The sequence below is a fragment of the Pelophylax lessonae genome (genome assembly GCF_965119305.1).
Source record: "Pelophylax lessonae genome assembly, chromosome: 6".
Lineage (NCBI taxonomy): Eukaryota > Metazoa > Chordata > Amphibia > Anura > Ranidae > Pelophylax > Pelophylax lessonae.
Genome location: NC_138773.1, coordinates 327,811,100 through 327,834,224, shown reverse-complemented (window position 1 = coordinate 327,834,224; position 23,125 = coordinate 327,811,100). Strand labels below are relative to the sequence as shown.

Sequence of the window (23,125 nt, the reverse complement as noted above, 5' to 3'; positions counted from 1 at the left end):
AATTTAAATTGAAATTTGAATCGAATTTTACATCGAATTGTAGTCTAGCTCGAACTGTAAACATATTTCTGAAATGTTATTAGAGTACCATTTCGAAATAATGCTGTTTTTGTTAAACCAAAGATGATTTAAACAGTCATTGTAATCATTTGATGAAAATTTTGTTTGTTTACTTTGCCACATTCAAATTGAAAAAAAAAAAAAATCTAAAGTTTTCAATTCAACCGATTCAAAATTTATTGATTCGAACGTTTTGAATAGAAAAAATTGGGTAATTCGAAGAAAATTTGAAAAAGACATACAGTATCTCACAAAAGTGAGTACACCCCTCACATTTTCGTAAATATTTTATTCTATCTTTTCATGTGACAACACTGAAGAAATGAGACTTTGCTACAATGTAAAGTAGTGAGTGTACAGCTTGTATAACAGTGTAAATTTACTGTCCCCTCAAAATAACTCAACACACAGCCATTAATGTCTAAACCGCTGGCAACAAAAGTGAGTACACCCCTAAGTGGAAATATCCAAATTGGGCCCAATTTGCCATTTTCCCTCCCCGGTGTCATATGACTCGTTAGTGTTACAAGGTCTCAGGTGTGAATGGGGAGCAGGTGTGTTAAATTTGGTGTTATCGCTCTCACTCTCTCATACTGGTCACAGGAAGTTCATCATGGAACTCTCTGAGGATCTGAAAAAAAAAGAATTGTTGCTCTACATAAAGATGGCCTAGGCTATAAGAAGATTGCCAAGACTCTGAAACTGAGCTGCAGCATGGTGGCCAAGACCATACAGCGGTTTACCAGGACAGGTTCCACCCCGAACAGGCCTCACCATGGTCGACCAAAGAAGATGAGTGCACGTGCTCAGCATCATATGCAGAGGTTGTCTTTGGGAAATAGACATATGAGTGCTGCCAGCATTGCTGCAGAGGTTGGGGGGGTGGGGGGTCAGCCTGTCAGTGCTCAGACCATACCCCGCACACTGCATCAAATTGGTCTGCATGACTGTCATCCCAGAAGGAAGCCTCTTCTAAAGATGATGCACAAGAAAGCTTGCAAACAGTTTGCTGAAGACAAGCAGACTAAGGACATGGATTACTGGAACCGTCTCCTGTGCTCTGATGAGACCAAGATAAACTTATTTGGTTCAGATTGTGTCAAGCGTGTGTGGCGGCAACCAGGTGAGGAGTACAAAGACAAGTGTGTCTTTCCTACAGTCAAGCATGGTGGTGGGAGTGTCAAGGTCTGGGGCTGCATGAGTGCTGCCGGCACTGGGGAGCTACAGTTCATTGAGGAAACCATGAATGCCAACATGTACTGTGACATACTGAAGCAGAGCATGATCCCCTCCCTTTCGGAGACTGGCTGCAGGGCAATATTCCAACATAATGACCCCAAGCACACCTCCAAGACGACCACTGCCTTGCTAAAGAAGCTGAGGGTAAAGGTGATGGACTGGCCAAGCATGTCTTTAGATCTAAATCCCATTGAGCATCTGTGGGGCATGCTCAAATGGTATCCTCAAGGTGGAGGAGCGCAAGGTCTCTAACATCCACCAGCTCTGTGATGTCATCATGGAGGAGTGGAAGAGGACTCCAGTGGCAACCTGTGAAGCTCTGGTGAACTCCATGCCCAAGAGGGTTAAGGCAGTGCTGGAAAATAATGGTGTCCACACAAAATATTGACACTTTGGGCCCAATTTGGACATTGTCACTTAGGGGTGTACTCACTTTTGTTGCCAGCGGTTTAGACATTAATGGCTGTGTGTTGAGTTATTTTGAGGGGACAGCAAATTTACACTGTTATACAAGCTGTACACTCACTACTTTACATTGTAGCAAAGTCTCATTTCTTCAGTGTTGTCACATGAAAAGATATAAAAAAATATTTCCAACAATGTGAGGGGTGTACTTACTTCTGTGGGATACTGTACACATAAATCACACCTTGTAGCAATCCCCCCCTCAAATTACCCTTCCTAGCACAAATGTTCAATCCACCATCCAAATCACCCTTCCTAGCACAAATCCCCTCCATCACTCTTCCTAGCACAATTCCAACAACCACCCCACCCCCTCCTCTCCTTCCTTGCATAAGTTTACTGCTCCAGGGGCAGTCTGTGATGGGGGGGTTCATGTTGATATCAGATGTTTTATTTGGTTTAATGGGAGCCTTTCACCATTAATTGTCTGGTTATTCTGCCTCATTGCTCATTAAGCACGCTTCCATAGAAGCCATTGTTTCCATGCACTGCACTGATGATGGCCAACAAGCCCAAAACAGCCCTCTAGTACAAGCATTATTGCATCCACCTCTCTGTACCTCTGATTAATAATGTATTAATATTTTTTACAGGTGAGTTTAGTTTAGTGAAATGCAAGAGTCTGGGGTAAGGTAATACTGATCAGGTGTTCCAAAATAACAGGAATTAATGTCTCTTGTAATTAATGTTGTGTTACTTATGCTAATTCGTACCTAAATGATTTAATATGTGAAATGGTTGTACTATGTCTGACATGGCAACTGTCCAGGTGGCTGGTTGATGTAACCTCTAACTAAGCAGCTCTAAAAGCCACATGAGTATAGAACAAACCGGATATCTTCACCAATGATCTGCATTTGTGTTTGATAGTATAGATTTACGGTAAATTACAAAAAATCAGTAATGTGATTTCAATTTTTTGTAACGAATTTTGGGGAATTGATACAGCAATGATTTTTTTTATCAAGAGATCTTCAGAAAGATTCTTCATACTAATTCATGATATTAAACTGCCGGCCATCTCCACCCCCAGTATGTGTGCAGTTCTGTAATCAGAGTACCCGGTGCTGTCCAGCGTGACACCCAATGTACCTTCTACAGTGGAGAATGTAACCAGTGCGGCACCCTCTTCAGGAATGGCCATGGTGTCTTCCGTACTTCCAGGAACTCCATGCTTTGGGTTCTCAAAATACAGGCCAATGTAATCCTCAGGGGTGTTGGGTGGGAGGCCTTCAACCCTGATCGTTCTAGTTTCTTCCAGAGGCTTTACCTTCATTTTACATTTCCGCATTGTGGAGTTTCTTGAAAATTTATCAACAATTCCTAAAATATCTGGTAAAAAAAAAAAAAAGTTGGTTGATTAATAAATTAACATGATGGCCTAACTGTGACAGGACATATTGTACACCGGTGATGTGGTTCATTCTATTTTGAATTTTGCAATCTGCTATCTATTTTCAGAAGATAAGCTTTTAAAGTCAGGCACCAGAGGATCAGCAGCTTATCCAAGCCTCTGGTCTCAGGGATGCAACAGGAAGAGGAAATCTCAAAATGTGAGGGGATGTCCCCTCTTAGCTTAGACAGTTGTCACTAGAACCGGTGTCCCATTGGAAGATTTCTCCTCATCTCTTGTTCTGGGGACAACTATCAAGTTTAAGATTTCCCTTCACTTTTCTAATCCATGATATATAAAAATAATTACTATGTGTTTGACTAATTATCAAATAACTATATTAGGTGCTTATATGCTAATGTTGGGTTCCTTATATAATAACAGATTCGCTTCCTGGAATGAGTTTACAGAAAGATGTTATTGGAACAAATTGTTCTTCTTCTGTCTCCTTGGAATGTTTTGTTGGTGCAATGTAAGGAGAGAATCTCCACAGTGACAGTCTGGGTTACATTGTTACATAGTTAGTCTGGTTGAAAAAAAAGACACAAGTCCATCTAGTTCAACCGTTACTTATTATTTATGGGTTATGGTAAAACTTTTCCAGATGTTCCAAAATAACAGGAATTAATGTCTCCTGTGCTAATTCTTACCTAAATGCATTAATATGTGAATCGGTTATATTATGTCCTACGTGGCAGGCATTCATAATTGGAGCTTTAAATCCTCCCCATTTGCCCCAAATCCCCCTAGCCTTGACACTTGCCTTGTTCCTGTGGATATATATGGGTGTTCATTTCTAATATTTTCTTTTACTTCTCTTTAAATAAATATTTAAAATGTTCACCATGAGCAGAGATTCATGTCGTCGGTGAGGATGGTCATCACCAGTACTAATAGAGGAGTGAATCTCCTCAATAGAGACAAGGATAACAATGGAAACTTGACAGAGGGACTAACCCTTCCCCAGCATTTGTGCTAGGAGGGAAGATTGGGGGTGGTAGAGAATTTATGCTTTGTTTTTTTTTTTGGGGGGGGCAAAGATTTGTGCTTGGAAGGGGGATTGATACTGGGAGGAGGGAGATTGATAGCATTTTTGTTTCGGGAGAATCATACACTTTAAATCTGTGACACGGGTGCTTCAAAAAGCTACTCATGATCACCATACACAATGCCAGGACAGCAAAGTCAGATGAATGTCCCACCATCACCACAAGCCTTTTTAAAGTGTTATCGGTTCATTTCAGGGGAGGACTGGGCCAGGGGGCAGAGGGGTAACTGCCCCCCGGGCCACTCTGATGCCCTGCAAAAAGGGCTGCACCGCTTCTGCCACAGACATGCCTTAAAGATTCCTGGTGAAGAGAAGTAAAAAGTCCCCACCGCTGACCTATTGATTGTGGGATTAAGACAAGGACAGAGCACAGCCCCCCCCCCCCCCCCCCCCCCAGCATGGATGGTGTAAGCTGTGTCTGAGCAGAGGCCTGTTCCAAGCTCCATTGGAGACTCTGCGCCTCAGGCAGTCCCAACCAACCTGTCCCAGCTACCCCCAACAGCCCCCTGCTGGCAAGGTCGGGAACCCAGATTCGGCCGGTGGGTAGAGAGTACCTGGAGTGGAGCTTCAGCCTGGAATGGGGGTCAGGAGGACGATGGGAAGAGGGAGAGTTGGAGGGGGGCCGAGAGGCTGCACCATGGGCCTCTGGTTTGTACTTGCCCCCTGGGCCGAAAGTTGCCAGTCTGCCCCTGGTTCATCTTGAGAGCTAATTGATTAATTGACTGAATTGCTCGGTTCAATTTTTTTAATTAGTTTCTCTCCGTATTATTTGATTGTATTTTTTTTTTTTCAGTTGGTCATTTTAGTCATTATAGTCCTGGTATTAGATGTAACTGTCCATAGCAGATGTGTCCTGAGAAGTGCCACCCAGAGGTATCTCCAGGACTAGGATCAGTAACTGACATCTCAGGACTATGGGTAGTTTAGCAGAGAAATTTAAAAAACGTATTGAGCTAATAGTTATTTTTTTAGTACATCTACGATTATACACATGAACATTTTCTATGCAGAATACAATGAAGAACTGTGTGATTATAACTTGTAATATAAAGCATGTTCAGAGCCGCAATACAATAAAATTGTTTTAGTAACTTGACATAGAGATCATTATCACCCGCATATCTGTGTACTTCATAAGACAGGTGTCTTCAAACTACGGTCCTCCAGCTGTTGCAGAACTACACATCCCATGAGGCATTGTAAAACTCTGATATTCACAGGCATGACTAGGGCATGATGGGAAATGTAGTTCCTGAACAACTGGAGGGCCATAGTTTGAAGACCCCTATCATAAGAGAAGGGATTGGGGTCAGTGTTGGTTCTCACCGATATCACATGTGAAGGTAATGATTGCACATTGTTTCTCTGGAATTCTCTCCACCTGGAAGTCGGTGTCCCCATTCATGCCACTTATATTCTCCACCAGGAGGTTTAACATCTCTGTAGAGTAGCTGTCCTGGAGGTTCTCTATCAGAATCAGAGAGGTTTGGGGTTCCTGTGTAACGTGCTGTGGTTGGTTATTCGGAGCCTCGGCAGCTGTTAAATTACAAAGAGAACATTAAACTGATCTTTTATCACCGGACCGGTCAATATATAAAAGTTCAAATCACTGATACAGATATCTAGTTAAAAATCACTCTGATCAATATGACCATCACCTCCTTCAGCCATCATGAACTGGATTGTCTCCTATAGTTTATTATTGTGACCACCATCAGGCATCTCCTACAATCATGACCACCATCAATTTATATGCGAACTATATTCACCATGATTTTCTACACCAGCTATATCCTCTATTATTTTCTTCACCGTCCATGACCACCATCATATTATACACCAACATGACAATTGCCATTTTCTACACCAGCTGTGACTGCAACCATAGTATACACCATTCATGACGTTCATTATTTTCTACATCATCCATGACCAGCATCATTTTATACACCAAGCATGACAATCGTAATTTATTTTATCATAATTAGCCACGACCACCGCCATAATAAAAACCAACTGTGCCATTCATCATGTTCTACACCAGCCATGACCACCACCATATTATACACCAGGGGTCTCCATACTTTCTAAAAAAAAAGGCCAGTTTACTATCCTTCAGACTTTAGAGAGGCCAGGCTGGACCAAGTGGGAGTAAACAATGCCCCATCTTTGGTATTAAGGGGAGAAATAGGTACCGTCATCGGGAGGAATAGTACTCTGTTTTTGTTGTCGGTGAAAGGAATTATGCTCCATCATTGGTGACTGTGGAAGGAATAGTGCCCCATTGTTGGTGTCAGTGGGAGGAATAATGCCCCATCGTTGGTGTCTCTGGAAGGAACAGTGCCCTATTGTTGGTGTCAGTGGCAGGAATTATGCCTCAAGAGGTGGATAAAGGCAAGCAAAGGGCCGTAGTTTGGAGACCATTGTTATATACCAGCAACCACATTATACATCAAGCGTAACATTCATAATTTTCTACACCAGCCATGACCACCACCATATTATTCACCAACTTTGACATCCCTCATTTTCTACACCAGCCATGACCACCATTATATTATACACCAACCATGATGTTCGTCCTTTTCTACACTATCCATGACCACCACCATATTATACACCATCCATGACGTTCATCATTTTCTACACCAGCCATGACCACCACCATATTATACACCATCCATGACTTTCATCATTTTCTACACTAGCCAGGACCACCATCATTTCATATACCTGCTGTGACAACCATTATTTTAAATACCAATCATGAACTTCATCATTTTATACACCAGCTGTTGCCATCCTCAAGTTCTACAACCCCAAGTATTACCATTATGTTTTACATGTAAAAAAAATTATACAGCAACTGCAACTACTATTAAGTCATGCAACCGTCTTGACTTCCTCATAGCCATTATAACCTTTGTCATGTTCTACAGCCCCTCCATTATGTCCAACATCTAACACAGCCTTTCTCAGCCAGGGTTCCATGAAACCCTAGGGTTCCTCCAGAAGTTGCTAGAGGTTCCTTGAGCAATGAGCAGGAATTATGCCTCAAGGGACAGATAAAGGCAAGCAAAGGGCCACAGTTTGGAGACTATTGTTATACATCAGCCATGACCGCCACCACAATATACACTAACAGTGACATTCATCATTTTCTACACCAGCCATGCCCACCATTATATTATACACCATCCATGACGTTCATCATTTTCTATACCAGCCACGACTACCACCAAATTATTCACCAACTGTGACATTCATCATTTTCTACACCAGCCATGACCACCATTATATTATACACCATCCATGACGCTCATCATTTTCTATACCAGCCACGACTACCACCAAATTATTCACCAACTGTGACGCTCATCATTTTCTACACCAGCCATGACCACCACCATATTATACACCATCCATGACGTTCTTCATTTTCTACACTAGCCAGGACCACCATCATTTCATATACCTGCTGTGACCACCATTATTTTATATACCAATCATGAACGTCATCATTTTATACAACAGCTGTGGCCATCCTCAAGTTCTACAACCCCAAGTATTACCATTATGTTTTACATGTACCTTGACCAACATCATGTTATACAGGCATCCAGGTTACCTTTGTGTTCCCCAGCTGGCATGAACACCATTTTCTATTTTTTTTTTTATAGCCACCATTAAAAAAATTATATTTTACAGCAACTGCAACTACTATTAAGTCATGCCTTGACTTCAATACTTCCTTACAGCCATTATAACCTTAGTCATGTTCTACAGCCCCTTCATTATGTCCAACATCTAACACAGCTTTTCTCAGCCAAGGTTCCATGAAACCCTACGGTTCCTCCAGAAGTTGCTAGAGGTTTCATGAGCAATGAGCAATTTTTGACTCTCAAATAAGTAACCGCTGACTCAAACAACTTTTTTATCTGTCCATAAGGACAGAATTTTACCCTCCTACTGTCATGCTAATGTACCGTGACCTGAAGGTTTGGTAATTACTACAGCTGAATTTTAGGAATTTGGCTACTTTGCAAAAACTGCAGGCATACCATGAGTTAAGTCTAATGAGGTGCCTGCAACCTTTTAGACTTATCTCTATTATTCATATTTACCAGGTTTACTGTTCTCCAAGAAGATAAATTCCAAAGCTTCAACATTGCTCACTGTGGTCTCAGTGTCTTATAGAGCAGAGTCACTGGAACTGCTATGCCCACCCCTCGCCTTCTTCTGGCCATTCACAGAAGCCTTTGCATGATGTGAGCTCATTCACAAAATACAAAGGCTTCTGTGAATAGTCCGCAGATGGAAGGGGGGGGGTATAGCTGATCTGTGTGTGCTTTTCTCTTTTCACAGCCAGGAGTGTATCCTCCTGGAGCAATAAACCTGTTAAATATAAGTAATGGAGATGAGTCCTATAGGTGACATGCACTTAATTGAACTTAACTCATAGTGTGCCTGCACTGTCTGCAAAGTTACTGATTTCCTGGAATTTAGCTTTAACAGGTGTTAAGACCACAAAGTTATTTCAGGGGTTCCTTCATTTTCAAAAGGTTGAGAAAGGCTGATTCTAACAGGAACAGATGACATTAAACAGTCAACATAAGCAGGGATCGGCAAGGTGTCCGCACACGGACACTGGTGTCCGTAAACGGTCCTTGCAGGGTCCGCCATGGCCACCGCTGAGTCTGCTCTGCCCCTGGCTGGCCTCGGCCCCTCAGCTCCAGACGGATGTAGAAATAGATCCAGCTGGCGCCTCCCACTGACGAGTGGTGGTGGAGACCGGCGTGCAGAGTGATCTCTTGGTAAGGGACTATCTGGAGCAGGGACCTTGCTGTGCAGCGGCCACCCAGTGCAGCGAGGGAGAGAATCAGCAGAGAACAGTCAGGCTGCAGGCAGCCTGAGCCAGCGTGGCGAGGAGGAGGACAACAAAGAAGGAGGACCCGAGACTGTGAAGTGTTTTATAAAAATATTCCTTGCAGGGGGAGAGGCAGATGAGCCTGAAGTGTGGTCTGTGGTGCTGCAGGAAAACCTTACCTGGTGACAGGTGAAAAAAAGGTAAGAGTAGTTCTAGTGAGAAGACTAAGTAAAGGGGATCTATTTTATGGGGAACCTGCCCTTGCCTGGCCTGCTGTAAGGGGGGATCTATATGGGGGACCTCACCTCTCCCTGACCTGCTGTAAAGGAGGATCTATGGGGGATCTATGGAGACCCTATGTCATAGATCCCCCTTTAGAGCAGGATCCCCATAGATCCCCCTTTAGATCAGGGTCCCCATAGATCCCCCTTTAGAGCAGGGTCCCCATAGATTCCCGTTTTAGAGAAGTGTCCCCATAGATTATATGGGGACCCTTCTCTAAAGGAGGATCGTTGGGGACCCTGCTCTAAAAGGTGATCTATGGGGACCCTTATCTAAAGGGGGTTCTATGGGGGACCCTGCTCTAAATGGGGATCTTTGGGGACCCTGCTGTAAAGGGGGATCTATAAGGACCCTGCTGTAAAGGGGGATCTATGGAGGACGCTGCTCTAAAGGGGAATCTATGGAGACCTTGGTCTGCTCTAAAGGTATATCTATGGGGACTGTGGCCTGCTCTAAAGGGGGGGTCTATGGGGGACTCTGCTCTAAAGGGGGATCTATGGGGACCCTGCTCTAAAGAGAATTTATGGGGACCCTGCTCTAAAGAGGGTTCTATGGGGACCCTGCTCTAAAGGGGGATCTATTCCATAAATTCCCCTTTAGAGCAGGGTCCCCATAGATCCCCCTGTAGAGCAGGCCAGGGTCCCCATAGATCCCCCTTTAGAGAAGGGTAATCATAGATCCCCTCATAGAGAAGGGCCTTACCCTTAGTAGAGAGTAGTGTTTTTTGATGGTTTTAATTTCAAATGTGCCTTGGTGTCCTTCGCTAAGGTCTGTACTTTAGAAAATGTTCCCCACAGCCTTGGTCTGTGCCTATCCCTGAACATAAGACCCATCATACTCTGTGGTTGATTTACTAAAACTGGAGAGTGCAAAATCTGTTGGCTACCATGCACAGCTGCACCAGATTTTGCACTCTCCAGTTTTAGTAAATCTCCCCCTATGTGTCTACCATGACTACCATCATCTCCTGCAACCATCCTGACTAACATTGTGCCCTACGGCCTCCACCATCCCCAAGATATCCAGAAACCACCAGTATTACAGTCCTATGTTCTCTGGCCACTGCAGCCACCATCATGTCCTATCAAAATCTCCAATATATTATGTAGCACCCTACTGATAGGTGCTAGGTAAATGTATAATGGGTCTTGTCTGCCTAACAGCAGGGCTATGATTGCTTTTTGGTTAGGGTGTCATGGCTTCCAGGTGTGTCTGCTGAGAGGAGAGTCTCCCCACTGGCTCTGTGAGAGGCTTCTCATAGGGCAGTGGAGGAAACCCAATCAGCGACACATTCAGGCTTGTAACTACCCCAGAAGGCAGATTCTGCTGCAAAGGATTCTGGGAGTGGGTATAAGTCTGAAGGGCGTGCGTGACTCGTGGTCTTTGGCGGGAAGCAGAGTCCCAGGAGGGAGAGGACGGCTGTCTCTCCTCCTGTCAGAGGAAGCGGATGTCTTGGGGTGTCACCTGAGAATCCAGAGAGTGCTGAGTTTTGCTGAAGGGGATCTGGTGTGCCGAGAACCAACGGAGAGCGAGAGGGGTTCAGTCCCAGGAAAGCCTACACAGGTCGTGAGTACTGAGGATTGCCCCTGGGGGTCTGCCTAGTGTTAGAGGAGACCACTCTGGAGAAGGTTCTAGGATCCAGTGTCAGCTAGCTGTAAAGGGGGTTCCTGGTCAGAGGACCCTGAAGTGATAGCGGGGGGTACCCAGGTTGAGGACCCTGAAGTGATAAAGGGGGTACCTGTAGTTCGGGCCCTGAAGAGTCAGTGCACAGTGTGTAGTGCATCGGTTAGGAGTTGCAGCCATACAGGAATCCACAGCAAGCTACCTCAAGCCAGTGCAAGGCAGGAGAGAGTAGTGACTTTGCAGTGCAAGCAGTGTCAGAAGTTCAATGTTCTACAGTCCTGGATCTTTTGGACTTAAGTCGGAGTTCCAGCACAGCTTTCAGAGATACAGTGTGTTCAAAGCGCCGGTAAGCGTTTGCGTCAAGACAGCGCTAACGGGCATTTTTGCTATAAAGTCCCGGAATTGTACATAGTCGAGCCAAAGGAGAATCCCACTCATTCCCATCTCCCATCCCCTAAAACTACAATAAAACAACCAAACAAAGATGCCGGAGTTGTCAATGTCTCAGTTCTCACACCCAGGGTCGCAGCTCACATGGGCTGGAGAGGTAACCGGTAACAATGGCAGACCCACCTCAGGCTACAGGCCTGGAAATATTGCTACAATTACATAGCCATATGTTTAAAACACATTACCTGGAGATTGGGGGGTGAGATCCACTTTGGAAACCTGAAAAAAAAAAAAAATTTACTAAATAAAAAGAGTACCGTATATACTCGAGTATAAGCCGAGATTTTCAGCATGAAGATGCCCCCCTCGGCTTATACTCGAGTCACTGTCTTTATAAAAATGGCGCCGCCCGGCGCCGTTGTGTCACCGCGCATGCGCCGCATGCCCGGGAATAGCCAAACGTGTACGGGCTTTCCCGAGCATTGGCGGCGCATTCGCGGTGACATATTGGCACTGGGCGGCGCGATTTTTAAATCAAAGGCACCTCACCGAAAGGTAAGTGAGACTCCTCCGCAGCCCCTGCATTTCCTCATGCAGTGCTGCGGGCATGGTACAGGACATTCTCCTGTACCATGCCTGCAGCACTGCATCTCCTGTGCCATGCCTGTACATACTGTGCCATGCCTATAGCTACTGTGCCATGCCTTTACCTACTGTGCCATGCCTGTACACACTGTGTCATGCCTATACCATCAACTGTGCTATGCCTATACCATCTGCTGTACCATGACCTGTGCCATGCCTGTACCATGACCTGTGCCATGCCTGTACCATGACCTGTGCCATGCCTGTACCATGCCTGTACCTTCACCTGTGCCATGCCTGTACCATGCCTGTACCATCGCCTGTGCCATGCCTGTACCATCACCTGTGCCATGCCTGTACCATGCCTGTACCTTCACCTGTGCCATGCCTGTACCATCACCTGTGCCATGCCTGTACCATCACCTGTGCCATGCCTGTACCATGACCTGTGCCATGCCTGTACCATCACCCGTGCCATGACCTGTGCCATGCCCTTACCATAACCTGTGCTCTGCCTATACCATGACCTGAGCCATCTCCTGTACCATGCCCGCAGTCCCTGTTTTGTGTCTCGTGGTGGTCCAGTTGGGTCCAGTAGCTGCTGAATTTCCCACCCTAGGCTTATACTCAAGTCAATATGTTTTCCCACTTTTTTGTGGTAAAATTAGGGGCCTCGGCTTATGTTCGGGTCGACTTATACTCGAGTATATACGGTAACCTATTCTATCTATTAAGGAGATGCTAAGGATATTTACAGAAGCATCATTACACCATCGTATGTTCCATGTTACAAATGTTACAGTAATAATAAATGAGTTTCCAGAAGAGGATTTATTTAGAGCAGGTGAAGTCTTGCAGAGACAATGATGTTCTCTAACCTATAGATGCATGTAGGCAGGTTGTGCTTTGCTGTTCCGGGTCTTTTTGGGCCCAGCCTAACCACCCCATTTTATAAAAAGGGGGAAAGGCTGTGGTCCGGGGGCCTGAGCTGCCAGTCTGTTCCCACTCTACTGAAGGATGTGTTTGCCACAAAGGAGGACTGCTGCACCTTGCAGTCTGTCAGAAGCAATAGGAGTCTGGAGATCTACCAGCTTCTGGGGAATGCTTGAAATGGACTACTACCTTATGAAGGTATGCCCGGGCAGCCAAGTAGAGATACACTATATTGTCAAAAGTTTTGGGACGCCTGCCTTTCCACGCACATGAACTTTAATGGCATCCCAGTCTTAGTCCGTAGGGTTCAATATTGAGTTGGCCTCCCTTTGCTATAACAGCTTCAACTCTTCAAAGAAGGCTGTCCACAAGGTTTAGGAGTGTGTCTATGGGAATGTTTGACCATTCTCCCAGAATCTGGCTCCTTCCCCAGCGGTCGGTTTACAGTAGCAACAGGATCCAAAACTGTGCAACGGAGATCCATAGCCTTGTCACATGGTAGGGAAAGAAGTCATTAAAAACCGCGCTATGTGCATGGTGGGACCCCATTCTGTTACTGGGAGTGAGGTAACAAAGGTACGCTGGACTGGTGGAGTTGGCGCAGGCTCAGCAGTGTCCCTCCCAATGCGACATACATTAGATAGAGTGTGCAATGACACGGGACAGCAATTTTCAGAGAATCTCAATATTTTACTGCACACAGTGAAGGTTCATTTCCAAGTCTGGGAACTGCCCGAGGCACACTTATGTCATTAAAAATATATTTCAGCTGCACCTCAGACAGAAACCTCTGCAGTCACACCTCTGTCCCCAAGCAGGCCTATGCAGGAGCTCTAAATAGGACCTGGCTTTGATATAATACTATATGGCAGCTTTGCCAACCAGCTCATGCCTGCAAACATCTCACATGTACAGTAGAAATCAACAGATCTGCAGCTAAAAGAGGGCAGAGCAGACCGACCACCAGTGTCTCTGCAACGAGGGTGAAGGGCATAGCCAAGCAGATGTCTCCCAGCATGCGCTGTCCCTTCTATTTGCTGGGCGCTCTGCAATTAACTCCAGCTTGGCACAGTGTGAGTATGTAGATCTCATATTTTTGGGACCACTGGAGAAGCTGGAAGAAGCTGCAGTAGATGGCAGAACTACAGCGATCATTGCCATCTTTTGGGTCCTGTGCAAGTGGTTTCCCCTCTGCATACTGACCACAGGAGGTCGCTTGCTTTGCATTGCTACCAAGGTGCAAACCTGGTCAGGTTGGGGGTGCTTGTGGACAGGGTCCCAGATACAAGGTGTAAACCTGGTTAGGTTGGGGGCGGTGACCCCTGTCCTCCCCCCTGCCAGCGGTGACCCGTCCTCCCTGCTGCCAGAGGTGACCCTTGTCCTCCCTACTGCCAGAGGTGACCCCTGTCCTTCCTCCTGCCAGCGGTGACCCCTGTCCGCTCTCCTGCCAGTGGTGACCCCTCTTCTCTCTCCTGCCAGAGGTGACCCCTGTCCTCCCCCCTGCCAGCGGTGACCCGTCCTCCCTGCTGCCAGAGGTGACCCTTGTCCTCCCTACTGCCAGAGGTGACCCCTGTCCTTCCTCCTGCCAGCGGTGACCCCTGTCCGCTCTCCTGCCAGTGGTGACCCCTCTCTGCTCTCCTGCCAGAGGTGACCCCTGTCCTCCCTCCTGCCAGGGGTGACCCGTCCTCCCTGCTGCCAGAGGTGACCCTTGTCCTCCCTACTGCCAGAGGTGACCCCTGTCCTTCCTCCTGCCAGCGGTGATCCCTGTCCTCTCTCCTGCCAGTGGTGACCCCTGTCCTCCCTCCTGCCAGCGGGGACCACTGTCCTCTCTCCTGCTGGATAAGACCCCTGTCCTCTTTTCTGTCAGTGATGACCCCTGTCCTCTCTCCTGCCAGCAGTGACCCCTGTCCTCTCTCCTGCTAAGGCTGACTCCTGTCCTCTCTTCTGCCAGCGGTGACCCCTGTCCTCCCTCTTGCCCGCAGTGACCCCGGTCCTCTTTCCTGCCAGCGGTGACCCCTGTCCTCCCTACTGCCAGAGGTGACCCCTGTCCTCCCTCCTGCAAGCGGTGATCCCTGTCCTCTCTCCTGCCAGTGGTGACCCCTCTCCTCTCTTTTGTCAGAGGTGACCCCTGTCCTCCCTGCTGCCAGCGGTGACCCTGGTCCTCCCCCCTGCAGAGGTGACCCCTGTCCTCCCTCCTGCCAGAGGTGACCCCTGTCCTCTCTCCTGCCAGTGGTGAACCCTGTCTTCCCTCCTGCCAGCGGTGACCGGTTCTCCCTGCTGCCAGCGGGGACCCCTGTCCTCTCTCCTGCTAGAGGTGACCCCTGTCTTCTCTCCTGCCAGTGGTGACCCCTGTCCTCCCCCCTGCCAGCGGTGACCCGTCCTCCCTGCTGCCAGAGGTGACCCTTGTCCTCCCTACTGCCAGAGGTGACCCCTGTCCTTCCTCCTGCCAGCGATGACCCCTGTCCTCTCTCCTGCCAGTGGTGACCCCTGTCCTCCCTCCTGCCAGCGGGGACCACTGTCCTCTCTCCTGCTGGATAAGACCCCTGTCCTCTTTTCTGTCAGTGATGACCCCTGTCCTCTCTCCTGCCAGCAGTGACCCCTGTCCTCTCTCCTGCTAAGGCTGACTCCTGTCCTCTCTTCTGCCAGCAGTGACCCCTGTCCTCCCTCTTGCCCGCAGTGACCCCGGTCCTCTTTCCTGCCAGCGGTGACCCCTGTCCTCCCTACTGCCAGAGGTGACCCCTGTCCTCCCTCCTGCAAGCGGTGATCCCTGTCCTCTCTCCTGCCAGTGGTGACCCCTCTCCTCTCTTTTGTCAGAGGTGACCCCTGTCCTCCCTCCTGCCAGCGGTGACCCCTGTCCTCTCTCCTGCCAGCGGTGACCCCTGTCCTCTCTCCTGCCAGTGGTGACCCCTGTCCTCCCTCCTGCCAGTGGTGAACCCTGTCTTCCCTCCTGCCAGCGGTGACCGGTCCTCCCTGCTGCCAGCGGGGACCCCTGTCCTCTCTCCTGCCAGTGGTGACCCCGGTCTTCCCTCCTGCCAGCGGTGACCGGTCCTCCCTGCTGCCAGCGGGGACCCCTGTCCTCTCTCCTGCTAGAGGTGACCCCTGTCTTCTCTCCTGCCAGTGGTGACCCCTGTCCTCTCTCCTGCCAGCAGTGACCCCTGTCCTCCCTCCTGCCAGCGGTGACCCGTCCTCCCTGCTGCCAGCGGTGACCCTGGTCCTCCCATCTGCAGAGGTGACCCCTGTCCTCCCTCCTGCCAGAGGTGACCCCTGTCCTCTCTCCTGCCAGTGGTGAACCCTGTCTTCCCTCCTGCCAGCGGTGACCGGTCCTCCCTGCTGCCAGCGGGGACCCCTGTCCTCTATCCTGCTAGAGGTGACCCCTGTCTTCTCTCCTGCCAGTGGTGACCCCTGTCCTCTCTCCTGCCAGCGGTGACCCGTCCTCCCTGCTGCCAGCGGTGATCCTGGTCCTCCCCCTTGCAGAGGTGACCCCTGTCCTCCCTCCTGCCAGAGGTGACCCCTGTCCTCCCTCCTGCCAGCAGTGACCCCTGTCCTTCCTCCTGCCAGCAGTGACCCCTGTCCTCCCTCCTGCCAGCAGTGACCCCTGTCCTCTCTCCTGCTAAGGGTGACCCCTGCCCTCTCTCCTGCCAACGGTGACCCCTGTCCTCCCTCCTGCCAACGGTGACCCGTGCTCCCTGCTGCTAAGGCTGACTCCTGTCCTCTGCCCTGCCAGCGGTGACCCCTGTCCTCTCTTCTGCCAGTGGTGACCCCTGTCCTTTCTCCTGCCAGCAGTGACCCCTGTCCTCTCTCCAGCCGGCAGTGATCCCTGTCCTTCCCTCTAACAGCGGTGACCCCTGTCCCCCCTCCTGCCAGAGGTGAACCCGGTCTTCCTTCCTGCCAGCGGTGATCTGTCCTCACTGCTGCCAGCGGTGACCCCTGTCCTCTGTCCTGCCAGTGGTGACCCCTGTCTTCTCTCCTACCAGCAGTGACCCCTGTCTTTTCTCCTGCCAGGGGTGACCCCTGTCCTCTTTTCTGCCAGTGGTGACCCCTGTCCTCCCTCTTGCCAGCAGTGACCCCTAACCTCCCTCTTGCCAGCATTGACCCCTGTCCTATGCCCTGCCAGTGGTGACCCATCCTCCGCCTTGCTGATCCCTATCCTTGGCTCAGTTGACCCCTGTACATTACCCTGCTGACCCCTGTCCTCTGCCCTGCTTACCCCTGTCCTCTGCCCTGCTGACACCCTCTAAACTGTCCTACAACTTAATGGCCTCTGTATATTGCACTACAAACTGCTGACCCTGTCCTCCTCCCTGCTCACCCCCTGTACACTGCCATGCTGACCTCCCATCCTCTGCCCCCCCCCTGTACACTGCCATGCTGACCTCCCATCCTCTGCCCACCTGACATTTTTTACCTCACCCCCCCCCCCCCCCCACATTAGAAAGGCTAGATCTGGCTCTGGAGCCAACTCCCCCATATCACAATGTATAGCTGTGTATGGCTGCCTGAGGGATCTGCAAGGTTTTATTGCCCAGATATCGCCTTATCTCCAGCAGTAAATGACACAGCACACATAATGTACAAAGAACAAGGACGTCTCCAACAATCAGCAAGGAGGAGGAGGAGGACTTTCTATGAGCCCATATCTCATGTTACAGATTTCTTTGGACTGTTTCATAATTTTATTTTTCTACTCAATGTAGAGATTTTTTATGTGAGCTGCTGGAAGGAGATAACTACGAAAACCCGACCTGACCCAACTGCTGGACAACCTATATATATGACTGCTGTGATACCCCCTGCTGTGCTGGGGGTATCACATTGCCTGCTGTGCTGGGGGTATCACATTGCCTGCTGTGCTGGGGGTATCACAGTGCCTACTGTGCTGGGAGTAATACAGTGCCCCCTGTGCTGGGTTTATCACAGTGCCTGCCGTGCTGGGTGTATCACAGTGCCTGCTGTGCTAGGGGTATTACAGTGCCCCCTGTGCTGGGGGTATTACAGTGCCTGCTGTGTTGGGGGTATCACAGTGCCTGCTGTGCTGGGGGTATCACAGTGCCTGCTGTGCTAGGGGTATTACAGTGCCCCCTGTGCTGGGAGTATTACAGTGCCTGCTGTGCTGGGGGTATCACAGTGCCTGCTGTGCTGGGGGTGACTCAGTGCCCGCTGTGCTGGGTGTATCACAATGCCCACAATGTTGGGTGTATCACAATGCCCGCTGTGCTGGGGGTACCACATTGCCTGCTGTGCTGGGGGTATCACAGTGCCTGCTGTGCTGGGGGTATCAAGGTGCCTGCTGTGCTGGGAGTATTACAGTGCCCCCTGTGCTGGGTTTATCACAGTGCCCGCTGTGCTGGGTGTATCACAATGCCCGCTGTGCTAGGGATATTACAGTAACTGCTGTGCTGGGGGTGACACAATGCCTGGTGTGCTGGAGGTATCACAGTGACCGCTGTGCTGGAGGTATCACAGTATCTGCTGTGCTGGGGGTATCACAGTGCCTGCTGTGCTGGGGGTATCACAGTGCCTGCTGTGCTGGGGGTATCACAGTGCCTGCTGTGCTGGGGGTATCACAGTGCCTGCTGTGCTGGGAGTAATACAGTGCCCCCTGTGCTGGGTTTATCACAGTGCCCGCTGTGCTGGGTGTATCACAGTGCCTGCTGTGCTAGGGGTATTACAGTGCCCCCTGTGCTGGGAGTATTACAGTGCCTGCTGTGCTGGGGGTATCACAGTGCCTGCTGTGCTGGGGGTATCACAGTGCCTGCTGTGCTGGGAGTATTACAGAGCCCTCTGTGCTGGGTTTATCACAGTGCCCGCTGTGCTGGGGGTGACTCGGTGCCCACTGTGCTGGGTGTATCACAGTGCCCGCTGTGCTGGGGGTACCACAGTGACTGCTGTTCTGGGGGTATCACAGTGCCTGCTGTGCTGGGGGTATCACAGTATCTGCTGTGCTGTGGGTATCACAGTGACCGCTGTGCTGGGGGTATCTCAGTGCCCGCTGTTCTGGGTGTATCACAGTGCCCGCTGTGCTAGGGGTATCACAATGCCCGGTGTGCTGGGGGTATCACAGTGCCCGGTGTGCTGGAGGTATCACAGTGCCCGTTGTGCTGGGTGTATCACAGTGCCTGTTGTGCTGGGTGTATCACAGTGCCCGTTGTGCTGGGGGTATCACAGTGCCTGCTGTGCTGGGTGTATCACAGTGCCCGTTGTACTGGGTGTATCACAGTGCCTGCTATACTGGGTGTATCACAGTGCCCGTTGTGCTGGGGGTATCACATTGCCTGCTGTGCTGGGTGTATCACATCTCCCCCTGTGCTGGGGGTATTACAGTGCCCACTCACTGGGTGTATCACAGTGCCCACTATGCTGAGGGTATCACAGTGCCTGCTCTGCCATGCATGCTCTACTGTGCTTGTCCCTCCCCCAGCCTGTGACTGGACAGTGAAATGAGAAGCAGCTCAGTGATGAGCTCATCTCTCTGTCATACTGTTCTCTCCTCCTATCCGTATGTTCCTTGTTGGCACATGAGCACTACAGCGCACCTGATTGGCTCCTTCTATTTCTCTCCCAGTCTGAGCTCTGCTGTACAGGAATGGCAACAGGCTGACACCAAGTCAAATATAAGCACTTCTCAAGCCTTACTCAGCCCAAGTCAAACTTACCGCTGGTGGTTCCTCAGGCCTCCCGCCGCCATCCGCCCCCGCAGTTCGAATGTCCAGCTTCATCTTCTTCCCTCCCGGTAATTTCATTTCATGGGAGTCTTTCTGCAGCACCCCGTCCCGATCTGTAATATGAGGAGAATGAGGTCAGGAATGTGGAATGAAGAAATTCAGCTGCCACTTTCCAGGAAACTGAAAATACAGAAGAGAAACTAACATTGTATCCAAACCCGAGAACTAAAAATGTCTAAAAATTGTATCCAAACCCGAGAACCAAAAATGTCTAAAAATTGTATCCAAACCCGAGGCCCAAAAATGTCTAAAAATGGTTTCCAAACCCGAGAACCAAAAATGTCTAAAAATGGTTTCCAAACCCGAGAGCCAAAAATGTCTAAAAATGGTTTCCAAACCCGAGAGCCAAAAATGGTTTCCAAACCCGAGAGCCAAAAATGTCTAAAAATGGTTTCCAAACCCGAGAGCCAAAAATGTCTAAAAATGGTTTCCAAACCCGAGAGCCAAAAATGTCTAAAAATGGTTTCCAAACCCGAGAGCCAAAAATGTCTAAAAATTGTATCCAAACCCAAGAACCAAAAAAGTCTAAAAATTGTATCCAAACCCGAGAACCAAAAATGTCTAAAAATTGTATCCAAACCCCGAGAACCAAAAAAGTCTAACAATTGTATCCAAACCCGAGAACCAAAAATGTCTAAAAATTGTATCCAAACCCCGAGAACCAAAAATGTCTAAAAATTGTATCCAAACCCGAGAACCAAAAATGTCTAAAAATGGTTTCCAAACCCGAGAGCCAAAAATGTCCAAAAAATGGTTTCCAAACCCGAGAGCCAAAAATGTCTAAAAATTGTATCAAACGCAAGAACCAAAAATGACTAAAATTTGTATCCAAATCCAAGAACAAAATGTCTTAAAATTGTATCCAAACCTGAGAAGCAAAAATATCTAAAAATTGTATCCAAACCCGAGAAGAAGAATCCCACATATTGGAGACTTCCTGTCCTCAGGCTGCATTCACACCTTTGTGTACCCCGAAACACGTGAAATACACACCAAAATACGCAATTCTTCCTAACCTCACCCCAAACATGGGTAGACTTGCAAAAACGCACTTAGCTCACAGCCCAAAAAATGTGCAGGAGATACTTTGGTGCGTTTGTCACATGTAGGGAAGTCATGCAAGTGAATGGGCTGCCGTACGCTGTTGAGCGACAAACACACAAAAAAAAGCGTTGCGTCACGGAGGTGTGAACGCAGCTATGGGCTTGGCGATTTGTAGCGCATTTGCTGAAGTGCTACAACACACAACGATCCATTTAACAGAAGCTTGTTTGCATCGATGCATCTTCCTGCAGTGCGTTTTTGGAAGAGGTGGGGGCCCTACTTTTGGTGGTGCTTCTTTGGAAGGTGCGATTTTGGCCCCATAGACGTCAATCGGAGAGCATGAAAAACGCATGTACATGTCTTTTTTGGTGCGTTTTTGTATTTAACAACCAGTCTCCTCCTCCTACAGAAAACAAATGCATGAAGCATGGAGGAGTATCGAAAACACATTACAAAGCATTGCAAAAATGTCCTCGCTACCCCGGAGTGAGGAGGGTATATACTGCGCATCAATAAAAGGGCGGAGTGGTCCTTTAAAAACCACATGACCTCTCATTACACGTACAGGTCAGATATCCAACTGTACTCCCCCCCCCCCCCAATTCCTGCAGAAATCCAATCCAAGGTGACAACACTTCGATTTCTTCCCGGAATAGAATTTATAGTAAGTGAAAGGAGACACATTAGCTGCCCTTCCCCCCATCCTTAGCACTTACCTGCCTCCTCCTCCTTGTAGTGTATGAGGATCCCCTCCAGTCCTCAGTACTTACCTGCCTCCTCCTTGTAGTGTATGAGGATCCCCCTCCAGTCCTCAGTACTTACCTGCCTCCTCCTTGTAGTGTATGAGGACCCCTCCAGTCCTCAGTACTTACCTGCCTCCTCCTTGTAGTGTATGAGGATCTCCCTCCAGTCCTCAGTGCTTACCTGCCTCCTCCTTGTAGTGTATGAGGATCTCCCTCCAGTCCTCAGCACTTACCTGCCTCCTCCTTGTAGTGTATGAGGATCCCCTCCATTCCTCAGTACTTACCTGCCTCCTCCTTGTAGTGTATGAGGATCTCCCTCCAGTCCTCAGCACTTACCTGCCTCCTCCTTGTAGTGTATGAGGATCCCCCTCCAGTCCTCAGTACTTACCTGCCTCCTCCTTGTAGTGTATGAGGACCCCTCCAGTCCTCAGTACTTACCTGCCTCCTCCTTGTAGTGTATGAGGATCTCCCTCCAGTCCTCAGTGCTTACCTGCCTCCTCCTTGTAGTGTATGAGGATCCCCTCCAGTCCTCAGTACTTACCTGCCTCCTCCTTGTAGTGTATGAGGATCTCCCTCCAGTCCTCAGTGCTTACCTGCCTCCTCCTTGTAGTGTATGAGGTTCCCCCTCCAGTCCTCAGTACTTACCTGCCTCCTCCTTGTAGTGTATGAGGATCTCCCTCCAGTCCTCAGTACTTACCTGCCTCCTCCTTGTAGTGTATGAGGATCCCCTCCAGTCCTCAGTACTTACCTGCCTCCTACTTGTAGTGTATGAGGATCTCCCTCCAGTCCTCAGTACTTACCTGCCTCCTCCTTGTAGTGTATGAGGTTCCCCCTCCAGTCCTCAGTACTTACCTGCCTCCTCCTTGTAGTGTATGAGGATCCCCTCCAGTCCTCAGTACTTACCTGTCTCCTCCTTGTAGTGTATGAGGACCCCCTCCAGTCCTCTTATACTATATAAGAACCCCCCTCTCCCATCCCCCCAGTACCTACCTCTCTCCTCCTTGAAGTGTATGAGGATGTGGCCCCGGCTGCAGTCGGTGTCTCGGATCTCACATTCTCCTCCATTGGATTCGCTCCTCTTCTGGAAATACACCAGAAGTTTATTTTTTAGTTTCTTCAGCTTCTCTGAGTCCTCCTTCCAGTGGAGGGCCACAGGGTAGGGGTACTGGGTGTCCCCCATGGTGAAGGGGCCTGGGGCAGTGAGGTGGGGGCAGGGTGTGTAGGGCCCGTCTCACTGCTGGAAAAGTCTGAAATATTCTCTTTCACTTTCATTTCTCATTACTTTCTGTGGCTCCGCCCCCTCCTCTCCCATGACTTCTGATATATACAGCTATATCTGGAGGTTTCTGTGACACGCCTCGGTGCCGTATGTCAGCCTTGTCCCGACTGGCCCGGATCTGGGGGGGGGGGGGGTCCCTGATAAAGCCCCCCATCCCTCATTCCTCCTTATTTGTCCCTCTTTTTAGTCTGATGTATAAACAATTCACTATTTATCAATAAAAAGTGTTACAATGTTGAATCTTTTCTCTGATTTCTAAATTTGTTACATTTTTACATTTCCAAATCCAGAATGAAGGAAGAGTAATGGGAAAATGGCTTTAACCCTTTCACTGCCAAGGCTGTTTTTGCCTTACAGGGAACTTTCACCCCCTTCCTGCCCAGGCCAATTTTCAGCTTTTAACGCTGTTGCATTTTGAATGACAATTGCGCAGTCATGCAACACTGTACCTA

The 23,125-nt window shown here is 48.9% G+C and overlaps 1 protein-coding gene across 1 annotated transcript in view; it reads right to left on the bottom strand.

Annotated features, from left to right (window-relative positions):
• Window positions 1-22,656, bottom strand: part of LOC309557595 (protein mono-ADP-ribosyltransferase PARP14-like) — an 81,714-nt gene extending 59,058 nt beyond the window's left edge. The window contains exons 1-5 of the mRNA XM_082260390.1: window positions 22,385-22,656; window positions 19,539-19,660; window positions 11,613-11,646; window positions 5,532-5,741; window positions 2,857-3,096 (exon numbers count right to left, since the gene is read on the bottom strand). Coding sequence (XP_082116516.1) covers window positions 2,857-3,096; window positions 5,532-5,741; window positions 11,613-11,646; window positions 19,539-19,660; window positions 22,385-22,574 — 796 coding nt within the window. The 5' untranslated portion in view covers window positions 22,575-22,656. The remainder of the gene's footprint in view (window positions 1-2,856; window positions 3,097-5,531; window positions 5,742-11,612; window positions 11,647-19,538; window positions 19,661-22,384) is intronic.
• Between the last annotated feature and the right edge of the window lie 469 nt (window positions 22,657-23,125).